Here is a 12,306-nt window from a genome sequence, read left to right as displayed (position 1 = left end):
CCCATGTCGGGCTCCCTGCGTGGAGCCTGCTTCTCCCTCTGCCTGTGTGTGTCTCTCATGAATAAATAAATAAAATCTTTAAGTAAATAAATAAATCTTAAAAAAAAAAAAAAACAAATATTTTCCATGGTTCTAGATTCAGTCCTAATTAATTTAAGCTTTTGTTGTTATGTTATAAATGATACCTTCTTTTGTAACATTTTTTAAGGATTTTTTTTTTTTGAAGATTTTATTTATTTATTCATGAGAGACCTGCAGAGGGAGAAGCAGGCTTCCTGCAGGAAGCCTGATGCGGAACTCGATCCCAGGACCCTGGGATCGTGCCCTAAGCCTAAGCTAAAGGCACTTAGTCGCTGAGCCACCCAGGGTGTCCTTAAAGATTTTATTTTTAAATAATCCCTACACTCAACATGGAGCTCGAACTCACAATCCTATTATCAAGAGTTGCATGCTCCAGTGACTGAACCAGCCAGGCACTCCTCTTTTGTTGCATTTTTAAAATAGTTTCTTAGTACATGGAAATTTTTTTTTTTTTAAGTACGCTCCACGCCCAATGTGTGTCTTAAACTCACAACTCTGAGATCAAGAGTCTCACATTGTACCGACTGAGCCAGCCAGGCACATCTGAGCATATGAAAATATAATTGGTGTAATAACGAAGGTAATGTCTTCTTAGCAATTTGGGTCTTACCTTTTTTTCTCCAGGATTACATCCCAGTAGACCAGGAAGAACTAAGAGATTATGTCAAAGCTCGGCTGAAAGTCTTCTATGAAGAAGAACTTGACGTCCCCTTGGTCCTCTTTAATGAAGTGTTAGACCACGTGCTCAGGATTGACCGGTGAGTTTGTTGTTGCAGCCTCACGACTGCCTAAGCTGCTGTTAAATACAGTGGTGGGGATCCTGCCAGGCCTCCCAGCTGACCTTGGAGCTCCAACTCCTCTGCAAAGTGACCATCCCCCCTTCTAAGTCCAGCTTCTTTGCCCCATACTTGTCTATTGTGCAGCACTTACTTGGCTCCTGCTAGCAGTCTGTTCCTACCGTGATTGAAAACTCTTGGTAGAATCGGGTCTGTCTGCCTCTTGCCATCTGATTATCTGGAGGACAGGACCATGTCCTAGTGATCTTTGCACCTCCTCCAGACCTAGCAGATAGCAGATTGCTCAACAACTGTTTAACATACAAGATAAACACATTAAAAATGTTGTAGGTTAACTCCTGAAAAAGCTTAGGACCTAAGTGTCAAAGGGGGAACAGAGCATAAAAGCCTTGAAATGTATCTTTTCTGATGTTTCAGAATATTCCGCCAACCTCAAGGCCACTTGCTTCTGATTGGTGTCAGTGGAGCGGGAAAAACCACCCTGTCCCGCTTTGTGGCCTGGATGAATGGTTTGAGCGTGTACCAGATTAAGGTGGGTCTAGTTGACACTTCTTAATCCCAGTAACCAACTCCTGATTCCTGCACATGGCTCCTTGAATGAGAATGGACCTAACCTGCCAACTGCTTCTGTAGGTGCATAGAAAGTATACAGGGGAAGACTTTGATGAAGATCTTCGCACGGTGTTGAGACGTTCTGGCTGTAAGAATGAAAAGATAGCATTTATAATGGATGAATCCAACGTATTAGATTCTGGATTCCTGGAGCGAATGAATACCCTTCTGGCCAATGGGGAAGTAAGTGCCACATTACACTGTGTTGTGTATTAGTGGCAGCAGGTTAAAAGGATCAGTTAGTAGTAATGCTCTCATTGGCTAGGTTCCTGGCCTCTTCGAAGGAGATGAGTATGCCACCCTGATGACCCAATGTAAAGAGGGGGCCCAGAAGGAGGGCTTGATGCTGGACTCGCATGAGGAACTCTACAAATGGTTCACCAGCCAGGTCATCCGCAACCTTCATGTTGTTTTCACCATGAACCCATCCTCAGAGGGGCTCAAGGACCGCGCAGCCACTTCCCCAGCACTTTTCAACAGGTATGCTGATGTTTGCTCAGCTCTGGTTCACAAGAGCCAATTTCTTCCCAAGGGGCAAACCCTGCTCTTGGGAGCTATTTGAGACATGGGCATCTTTTTCAGGTGTGTGTTGAATTGGTTTGGGGACTGGTCCACTGAAGCACTATATCAAGTGGGCAAAGAATTCACAAGTAAAATGGACCTGGAGAAGCCAAATTACATTGTGCCTGATTACATGCCAGTTGTGTATGACAAACTTCCACAGCCACCATCACATCGGGAAGCTATTGTAAATAGCTGTGTATTTGTTCATCAGACTCTTCACCAGGTTGGTTCCATTTTGAGGTCATGGGGAAAAAAAAAACTAAACATCCTGCTAACATAAAAGTAAACCAATGAAGAAGAGACCATAGGGTACCTGGTATTATGCACAGTGCCATTGCCTGTTCTTACCTCTGTCAGCGGTGACTCCTCCTCGTTACCAGGCTGCACCTTCTGGGGTCATTGACCTTCACTGCCTTATGGCTTCTGCCTCTGTAAAACGTTCCTCTCTGCTTTTGTTATCTCACTGCCAGTGTGTGTTGGGGAGGGTGCTGATTCTCCATTCAGATCAGAGGTCAGCAAGCTTTTCCTGGAAAAGGCCAGAGCGTTCATGTTTTAGGCTTTGTGGACCAGGAGGGTCTCTTAACTACTCAGCCCTGCCTTGGTACACAAAGCCTCCACAGCCTGCATATGTACACATGGGTAGGGCTGTGTGCACTAGTGCTTCGTGTGCAGAAAACATGCAGTGGCAGGATTTGGCTCATTGGCCAGGGTTTGGAGACCCTGGCTTTAGACTCCTTATCATGGAAGAGTCCAATCTCCCATCTGAAAAGGCTTTGTAAAAACCGCTGTGAGTCTGTGGGTGTCCCGTTGATCACTTCCTTGCCGCACCTGCAGATCTCCATTGCCTCCAGAATGTGGCCTGGCCCTGGCTTCCCTTGTTGGTGTCCTGCCTTATGTGAGCCTGAGGGGCCAGAGCAGCTGGTCACACAGCTGTGCCACTTGCCCTTGTCCTGGTGCCATCTCTTATGTTGGTGTCCATGGGAAATAAGCAGGAGGCAAGAGATAGAGCACACACGACTCCAGCTGTAGAGCCTGTTCACACGGAGTACGTGTGTGAGGTCACCGAGGTTACCTCTGTGTTGCAGGGAAGTTTGGGAAAGCTTAGGGGTCTCAGGGGCTCCCTGAGATCTCGTAGGAGGCTGAGCTGAGAGCCCAGCTCAGTTGTGACTTCTGAGGGCTGCATCCGTGCACCAAATCACTGGGCATCCCTGTAGGCAGAGCAGTTAGCTTTTGGAGGTTAAATCATGGAGAACGTCCCGAAGAGTGAAAAGATTTATCTGTTTTCTAAAAGGCTAACGCTCGGCTGGCAAAGCGAGGGGGCAGGACGATGGCCATCACACCCCGCCACTACCTGGACTTCATTAACCATTACGCCAACCTATTCCATGAGAAGCGGAGCGAGCTGGAGGAGCAGCAGATGCATTTGAATGTTGGGCTCAGAAAAATCAAAGAAACGGTTGACCAGGTACCTCCCAGGGGTTCGTTTCACTCACGGGCAGGGGACTGGTATGAGGACCCCTTTCCAGGTAATTTCTGCACGATTCTGTTTTCCTAACATGGCGTCTGTCCCTCAGGTGGAAGAGCTCCGGCGTGATCTGAGGATAAAGAGCCAAGAGCTGGAGGTAAAGAACGCGGCCGCAAACGACAAGCTGAAGAAGATGGTGAAAGACCAGCAGGAGGCAGAGAAAAAGAAGGTATGTGTGTCTCAGGAGCCTTCGCCCACTGGGCCCCCGCTGGCAGTCTGTGGGGAGAGCAGGAAGTGTAGTCTGAGTGGTCTTCAGGGTTTGATGGGTTGGGGCGGCAGTGTCCCGGGGAGGTCAGGAGTGTCGTTTAGGAGTCACTAGCAAAGTAACCAGTACTGCAGCCAAGCCCTTCTTCCGTTTTAGGTGATGAGCCAAGAAATTCAGGAACAGCTGCATAAGCAGCAGGAAGTGATAGCAGACAAACAAATGAGTGTCAAAGAAGATCTGGACAAGGTGGAGCCTGCTGTCATTGAGGCCCAGAATGGTACGTCAGTGCTGTCGGAGGTCTGGCTTTTTAGAAAGGGTGCTCCATCCGTGGTGCTGTGGAGAGTTGGCTGAGCATGGTAAATACCCAAAGGCCTTCCTGAACGTTGGAGATTGTCTTTTTTTTTTTTTTTTTTTTTTTTTTTGGAGATTGTCTTCATCTCATAAAGCAAAGTTCTTGTAATGCTGCTTTGCTTTCACCGGAGTAGAACTCTTCTTAGGAGAGACAGCTGACAACATAAGGTTTATGTGGATACATGTTTTTGTTTTTAAGATCCAGTGATAATTACGTGAATGTGCTATTACAAATTCCTGACTTGAATGTCACCAGAAATGCCCTGAAGCTTGCGTGTGGCCCGAGTGTGCCCTGGCCAGGCTGGCGACCACAAACTTATGCGCTGATAGTGCTGGCCTCCGTTCTTCCTCCACCAGGCACCTGCAGGACGCTGTAGCAGCAACCGAGCGGGCCCCTGACCTGTGCTCCCTCGTGGCCTGCTGGCATTTGTTTCAGACATGAAGTCCCCTACTATAGGACGGGAGAAAGTGACACACGCTGTCCAAACTAGATTTTCCTTGAGAGTCAGATTTAGATGGGAACTTAATAGAGTTCTCACTTCGAGTAACCACTGAGAAAGTATTAAAATATTTGAATCATTTAAGTTTATGGAGGTAAATAAGCTAATGGGGTCCTATGAGACATTCCTGAAAGCAGCATCTTGCTGTATCCAGAATGTTTAGTGTGGGGTCAGTACAGCAAGCTCTTCATAATTATTTAAAAGGTCAGCTACTTAACACCGTTCCAGGGGGTTTAAAGATAGAAAGTCTTGGTCACTTGGACCTTCTGAGCAGTGGCCCCTTCCTCATCAGAGCCACAGCTCTGCTGTGCCGCAGCCCCCTCACTGTGCTCACTCTGTCACCTTCCCACCCCTACCTCTTCTGCTGCCCCTGTGCTCAGCGGTGAAATCGATCAAGAAGCAGCACCTGGTAGAGGTGCGGTCCATGGCCAACCCTCCCGCTGCCGTGAAGCTGGCACTCGAGTCCATCTGCCTGCTGCTGGGAGAGAGCACCACAGACTGGAAGCAGATCCGCTCCATCATCATGAGGGAAAACTTCATCCCCACCATCGTCAACTTCTCTGCAGAGGAGATCAGGTGAGCGTTGCCAGGAAGGATGTAGAAGACAGTGCTCAGGTGTCGGGAGGTTTTCCTGCTATTGTGTGGCCCTGTCACTGTGGCCTGACGTACACTAGGAGGCGGCATCCATTAGGTTAATGCCTTTCAGGCTGGTTCCTTCAAAGTAGTAGTCAGATTTCTTCTTCCCATCCCTGGCAGTAATGTTCTGATTCCTTGACCGCTGTGAGCCGAATCCTACCCCATCCCCACAAATACTTGCGAGCGCCTCCACACCACACAGCTGATGTCAGACACTGCCTCACGTCAGGGGAGGGTGGGGGCAGGAGGGTCAGAGGCCTTCCTGGCAGCAGTTGCCACTGTTACATGGAACATGGGTGGGTCTGGTTGTGTGGGCAGTGGATGGGAACCAGCCTTCACATTTTGGGTTCCTAAAAACTCTGCTACATTCACTCTACATATGCTTAGAACTACAATTCCTTTTTTGCAGTGATGCCATAAGAGAGAAGATGAAGAAAAACTACATGTCCAACCCAAGCTACAACTACGAGATTGTGAACCGGGCATCCCTGGCCTGTGGGCCAATGGTGAAATGGGCAATTGCACAGGTAGCCAGTGTAACCGGGAGCTCCTGTTTGAAAAGCCACTGCCAGGCCAGTCACTTGTGAAGGATAACTACCATTTGTCTTCCTCAGCTTAACTATGCCGACATGTTAAAGCGAGTGGAGCCCCTACGCAATGAGCTGCAGAAGCTGGAGGATGACGCCAAGGACAACCAGCAGAAGGCCAATGAGGTAGAGCAGATGATCCGGGACCTGGAAGCCAGCATCGCCCGCTACAAGGAAGAGTACGCCGTCCTCATCTCAGAGGCCCAGGCCATCAAAGCAGACCTGGCTGCCGTTGAAGCAAAAGTAAGATTGTCATCAAACATGTGCCATTTTACTGCTGACTCCCCTCTAATTCTGTCTTTGTGGGGTTTAACACGAGGTGCTCCTAGGGCTTAACGCACATTCTCATGTGTGTGCCCCACATTCATCTCCGCCAGCTAGCTTTTTTGTGTCTGACCGGTCGTGCTGGCTTCCCTGAGTATTTTCTGAGTGGCATTGATTAGGACAGGTGGATACCAGGAGGCGATCTGCAGCCAGTGAGCCCCCTCTCCACACCAGTCCCCAGCCTGGCTGTTTGCCCGCCTCTATTTCAGTGGAGTCACCAAAGGCCTGGTTGTCTGTCCAGGCCTCATGTCCACTGCTGTGTCTATCACCAAGCCCATACTCCTCCTGAATTCGCAGAATATTCTCCTCTTCTGCCAGCAGTGTTTCTTCCCTCTGGCCAACCTTCCACTCCAGGCCCTCTTCTTGCCCTATCTCCGCTCCCTTGTACATCTCAAGGCTGACCCTTGCTTCTTTGCACCCCCTCACACCCTGCTTAGGTTCCTCAGTCGTCGGGGAGCTGGGTCCCATATCCTCTGGGACTGTGAACAACTAGAGTCTGTTTCTGTCTCTAGCCCACCCAGAGCCCTGTGGAAGAACAGATTTTCACTTTATGGTATAAATCCTGTTTGATTTTCCCTTTAGGTAAACCGGAGTACTGCTCTCCTGAAGAGTTTGTCTGCTGAACGTGAACGATGGGAAAAAACAAGTGAGACTTTCAAAAACCAGATGTCCACTATTGCTGGGGACTGCCTCTTGTCAGCGGCGTTCATTGCCTATGCGGGTTACTTTGACCAGCAGATGCGCCAAAACTTGTTCACCACTTGGTCCCACCACTTGCAGCAAGCCAACATCCAGGTAAGTGTCCACAGGGAATTCCAAACAGGTGTTAAAGGCGTGGGCCAGACTGGTGTTCACTCACCTGTTCGAGTCCTGGCTTGAAATCACGCACCTGTAGTTCTGAAAAGGAAGGGTAACTTCCCTCACCTTTCAGTTCCGTACAGACATCGCACGGACGGAGTACCTCTCCAATGCTGACGAGCGTCTCCGCTGGCAAGCCAGCTCCTTACCTGCGGATGACCTGTGTACAGAGAATGCCATCATGCTGAAGCGGTTCAACAGGTACGGACTCGCTCAGAGAGAGAGCAGCTTAAAAGTTTCTATGTGCAGTGGTCCCGTTCTTTTGTTTGTTTTTTCAAAACACATCTTTGAGGAAATGAATAGAAACCTGGAAGTAGGCAAATGGTGCAGGCAGGCTCAGCGCCCCTCTCTGATGGTGGGGTGCACATGATCCTCACTTCTGACCGTCTGAATTGTTCTGTAAGGAACCTTTCTCATGTAACCTTTCATAGCTGATTGGCAGGGCTGAGGATCAGTGGACAGTGAAACAGACCCTCTCCAAATATTATAACTGAAAATACTTAGCCGAAAAGATTTAAAGGGGAAACTGGTATCTGGTTTATGGCTTAAGAAGCCAGAGTCAGAAGTGGAGGATGACTGGAGGGACGGCAGGCTTAACACTGGCTCAGGGGGTCCTCAGGGCTCATCCCACATACGGGGCCCCTGGCCCTCGGGAGCTCGAGCTGCCTCTGCGGCAGCTCTCACACACAGACATCCTTGGTGTTTTTATCTCAGAATCTTCAAATCCTCGAGCCCTTGATGTGTATCACTGTCCCAGGAACACAAAGAGGATGAAGACTTGTGGGTGTGATTTATTTTGGGAGCAAACCCTCAGGCTCCATGTCTTGCCAGATGGTGCTGATGAGATCATCGACCCATGCTCATGGTCTATACAGGGCTGTGTTCATCTCAGTGAAAAATACACACTCCTAGGTACTTATTCAACAGTAGCCTGCACATGTGACCAACAGCACACTGAAAGCACCTGTGGTGCTCCTCGTGGCAGCTGGTTCACACATCACTATGTATATCAGGAGTGGGAGGCTGGGGTCCTTGTAGACCAGGCCACTCATACAGTGTGCGTGCAGAGGGCCACTCCAGCAGGCAGTGAGCAATGGGGGCAAGTGCCATGTGAGGGCGAGTGTGGCCCCCCTGTGGACACACGCACCCACACCCACTCCACTCACACACATTTACGTGTGTCTGTAAATACCTGGATCTTTTCCCAAGTACACAGACCAGAAACTGGCGACCAAATACAGGAGAAGGGGGTGGTTTTTCCCACTATCTGCCCTTTCATAGCTTCTAAGTTTTATGCAAGCACGTGTATGTGCAGTACATGTTTTTTTAAAAAGTTTTTTAATTGGCAATGTGACCCTGGGCACCCTGCCATAGCCTCTTAGTATCCCATCCTGTTTGTTCATAAAAGAGATGTGCTGATGCTGACAGTACCTTCTCACAGGCTCCTTGTGAGAACTAAGTTGCATCTGCCATTTGTCAGGGTCCCTGGTGGTTTAAACCCTTTCTGCCCATGAGCCGTGGGTGCTGCTGCAGCATGGTTGCTGACACCTGAGTTCCTGAAGGGTCTAGAAGGTCAGGAACACATAGAACAGTAATTCTAGTGTAGCGTGCTCAGCATCTGCAGAAAAGCATGTACTGAATGCTGAGACAAGAACCTGTGTCCCCGCGAGAAGAGAAACTTTATAGCCCTGCTCCAGAGAGTCTGTGACTTTGTTAGCTCCTTAAAGAAGAGCTTCAAAAAGATGGGTTTAGCATCAACCATTTGTCCTGTTTGTCTTCATGGGAGACTGGAGACCGCACTGGAGCAGTGGGTATGGCATTCCCATCGTCTTTGTCAGGGCTCCTTGAACCTGCTCTATTGTTGCCTCACCTTCAGGTACCCGCTGATCATCGACCCGTCTGGCCAGGCCACAGAATTCATCATGAATGAGTACAAGGACCGCAAGATCACGCGCACCAGCTTCTTGGACGATGCCTTCCGGAAGAACTTGGAGAGCGCGCTGAGGTTTGGGAACCCCCTTCTGGTGCAGGTGTGTGCATCCGACGGTTGATAGGACATAAAACTGAAGTATGGGATCTAAACAGTGGTACTTTTTGAACTTTGTAAGACTTTGTTTGATGTCAAAGGTCTGTAAAAAGTCAGTCCAACAAAACAGTATTTGCTTGATCTCGGTCATCACAATCCACTGGAACTTTTGCAGTGATAGAAATGTTCTCTGATCTGTGCTGCCCAGTGTGGTGGACACGTGTGTAGCCAGTGTGACTAAGGAACTGAGTGTTTTAATTAAGGGCCCACAGGTGGCCCGTGCCTACCGTACTGGCCGATGCAGATTCACACGGGTAGGTAGCTTCTGAGGTGCATTTATCTGGAGCAGGAGGGTGGCGTCAATGCACTGTTATTTGGGTGAAATTAAATACTGCAGAGCCCTGATGGTTAAACTTCCCATGTGCTACATAGGACGTGGAGAGCTATGACCCAGTGCTGAATCCAGTATTGAACCGCGAGGTTCGGCGAACAGGGGGGAGAGTGCTGATCACCCTCGGCGACCAGGATATAGACTTGTCACCGTCATTTGTCATCTTCCTGTCCACCCGCGATCCAACCGTAAGGAACGAGATACACCGCAGATACACAGTTGGTGTGGCACTTGGTGTCACAGCTCAGGTGACAAAGTGGACTGTTCTGTTACTCCTTTTGGCAGGTGGAGTTCCCACCAGACTTGTGTTCCCGGGTCACATTTGTCAACTTCACGGTCACCCGTAGCAGTTTACAGAGCCAGTGTCTGAATGAAGTCCTTAAAGCAGAAAGGCCTGACGTGGATGAAAAGCGCTCCGACCTTCTTAAACTTCAAGGTGTGTTTCCTGGGTCCGTAGCTTCAGGAGTTTTGGGGCAGGTCAGGGGTGCACTTTGAAGAGACTAGAGCACGTCAGGTTTGTTCAGGCAACCTCTTCTTCTCAAAGAGCGTAAGTGCTAGTGAACTCGGGATGCTGTGATCTTTTAGGGGAATTCCAGCTACGCCTGCGTCAGCTGGAGAAGTCCCTGCTGCAAGCCCTGAATGAGGTGAAGGGGCGCATTCTGGATGATGACACTATCATCACGACTCTGGAGAACCTCAAGAGAGAGGCTGCTGAGGTGACGAGGAAGGTGGAGGAGACAGACATCGTCATGCAGGAGGTGGAGACCGTGTCGCAGCAGTACCTGCCGCTGTCCACCGCCTGCAGCAGCATCTACTTCACCATGGAATCTCTGAAGCAGGTGACCACAGGAGCCCCCTGCTGCAGGACCACATGCTGCCCTCTGCTCTCCCAGCTAACGGCCATCCCCCTCTCCCTTCCAGATCCACTTCCTCTACCAGTACTCCCTCCAGTTTTTCCTGGACATTTATCACAACGTCCTGTATGAGAACCCAAACCTCAAGGGCATCACTGACCACACGCAGCGCCTCTCCATCATAACAAAGGATCTCTTCCAGGTAGAGCACCCAGCACTTGTCTGTCTCCAGGGAGGGAAGCTGGGAGGTGGTTCTCCGGGGACAGCAGCATTGCCTGCCCTTACCTCCAGGTGGCATTCAACCGGGTGGCCAGGGGCATGCTGCACCAGGACCACATCACCTTCGCCATGCTGCTGGCCAGAATCAAACTGAAGGGCACCATCGGGTAAGGTCGGCCGCCCTACCACACTTGCCCCTGCAGAGCGTCATCATTTTGTGGGTTGCCTACTAGCATTTTATGAGAGCTTAAAGAAGGGGGAAAACTCTTCTAGTGGAGGCAGAAATGAATCTGAGACCCTCGCTAACCTATTGCCCCCTTCCCAGGGAGCCCACCTACGATGCCGAATTCCAGCACTTCTTAAGAGGGAAGGAGATCGTCCTGAGTGCTGGCTCCACACCCAAGATCCAGGGCCTGACCGTGGAGCAGGCTGAGGCGGTTGTGAGGTTGAGCTGTCTCCCTGCATTCAAAGATCTGATTGCAAAGGTTCAGGCTGATGAGGTGAGTTTTCTGAACACTTCCTGGCCTCTTTCCAGGAAATGAGCAGTAAGGAATTGTGTGTGTTGTGTACTCACATCAGCCATCTGATAGATTGATCTCAACTTCTCTGCCCATGAAAATGGGCTCTGCTCCATGGTGACGCTTTCTTTCATGTCTCCACAGCAATTTGGCATCTGGTTGGACAGCAGCTCCCCAGAGCAGACAGTCCCTTACCTCTGGAGTGAAGAAGCCCCCTCAAGTAAGCCCACATCAGGGCCTCCCCTGTGTTTTCATTCTGGACCCAAATGTAAAATTGGGCTTTGCTGCTTGAGTGTGAAGGGACATTTCCAAAAAAGTCGCCAGTTCCTGAAATAAGAATCTCAGGGTTAAAATCAGATCCTAATGCCTCTTCCAGCTCATGCTTGAAGACCAAGAGAGGCCTAGAAAGGAAGGCCCTTGCCCAACGTGAAGGGAGAGATTGACTTGTTCTGAGTGTGGTCCCCAAGGCTCTGTGCCAGCCAGCTTAGGTGGGGCTGCAGCTCAGCAGGGTGAGGCTGGCGATTGCTAGCATCTTCTCTAGACGTGGCTAAGAACCTTTAGGTGTTTGACCTGCAATGAACAGGTGTGGGTGGAGTCATTTAAAACTGGTAACAACAACAAAATAAATAAGTAAGTAAATAAATAAGTAAGTAAGTAAGTAAATTAAATAAATAAGTAAGTAAAACTGGTAACCACCACAGTAGCCACAAAGAGGCCCACACTGTAGGTGCTGTCATGGGTGTGTCCACTGAAGACGGGAGGTGGTGGCAGTCCTTGGGGCAGAGAGGACCAGAAAGGGCAGTGTCATTTCTGAGGTGTCATTTGAGCTGACTCTTGTACACAGATCATTTGCCAAGCAGAGGCTTGTAGCGAAACCAGTCCTAGCTGGGGTAACTCAGAATCTGTGCCATGCCCACCCCCGCAACCCTTCCCATGTTGTTTCAGCACCCATCGGGCACGCCATCCACCGCCTGCTCTTGATTCAGGCTTTCCGCCCTGACCGCTTGCTGGCCATGGCCCACATGTTCGTTTCCACAAACCTCGGGGAGTCCTTCATGTCCATCATGGAACAGCCGCTCGACCTGACCCACATCGTGGACACTGAGGTATGGCTTTGGCTCCCTAGAGGCTTAGCTACATACCTGCTCCAACTCCCCGCCACCATCTCCTCATAGGGCCACACCCGCTGCAGACTCCCACTTGGCCAGCCCTGCAGGGCTCTCCCCTCAACAGATGCACACCGTCCAGTGGGATGCTC

The 12,306-nt window shown here is 49.9% G+C and overlaps 1 protein-coding gene across 1 annotated transcript in view; it reads left to right on the top strand.

The window, feature by feature from the left end:
• DYNC1H1 (dynein cytoplasmic 1 heavy chain 1) overlaps window positions 1-12,306 on the top strand; it is a 67,799-nt gene that overhangs the window by 49,071 nt on the left and 6,422 nt on the right. Inside the window, exons 44-65 of the mRNA XM_055303672.1 lie at window positions 706-839; window positions 1,296-1,410; window positions 1,512-1,673; window positions 1,756-1,970; window positions 2,073-2,277; window positions 3,346-3,519; window positions 3,629-3,748; window positions 3,941-4,061; window positions 5,016-5,211; window positions 5,681-5,798; window positions 5,886-6,101; window positions 6,765-6,977; window positions 7,114-7,241; window positions 8,917-9,070; window positions 9,499-9,645; window positions 9,743-9,893; window positions 10,043-10,296; window positions 10,379-10,513; window positions 10,603-10,697; window positions 10,856-11,030; window positions 11,193-11,268; window positions 11,994-12,154. Coding sequence (XP_055159647.1) covers window positions 706-839; window positions 1,296-1,410; window positions 1,512-1,673; window positions 1,756-1,970; window positions 2,073-2,277; window positions 3,346-3,519; window positions 3,629-3,748; window positions 3,941-4,061; window positions 5,016-5,211; window positions 5,681-5,798; window positions 5,886-6,101; window positions 6,765-6,977; window positions 7,114-7,241; window positions 8,917-9,070; window positions 9,499-9,645; window positions 9,743-9,893; window positions 10,043-10,296; window positions 10,379-10,513; window positions 10,603-10,697; window positions 10,856-11,030; window positions 11,193-11,268; window positions 11,994-12,154 — 3,465 coding nt within the window. The remainder of the gene's footprint in view (window positions 1-705; window positions 840-1,295; window positions 1,411-1,511; window positions 1,674-1,755; window positions 1,971-2,072; window positions 2,278-3,345; window positions 3,520-3,628; window positions 3,749-3,940; window positions 4,062-5,015; window positions 5,212-5,680; window positions 5,799-5,885; window positions 6,102-6,764; window positions 6,978-7,113; window positions 7,242-8,916; window positions 9,071-9,498; window positions 9,646-9,742; window positions 9,894-10,042; window positions 10,297-10,378; window positions 10,514-10,602; window positions 10,698-10,855; window positions 11,031-11,192; window positions 11,269-11,993; window positions 12,155-12,306) is intronic.

Source organism: Nyctereutes procyonoides, unplaced genomic scaffold, assembly GCF_905146905.1.
Source record: "Nyctereutes procyonoides isolate TBG_1078 unplaced genomic scaffold, NYPRO_anot_genome, whole genome shotgun sequence".
NCBI lineage: Eukaryota > Metazoa > Chordata > Mammalia > Carnivora > Canidae > Nyctereutes > Nyctereutes procyonoides.
This window is presented reverse-complemented; position numbering and strand designations above follow the sequence as displayed.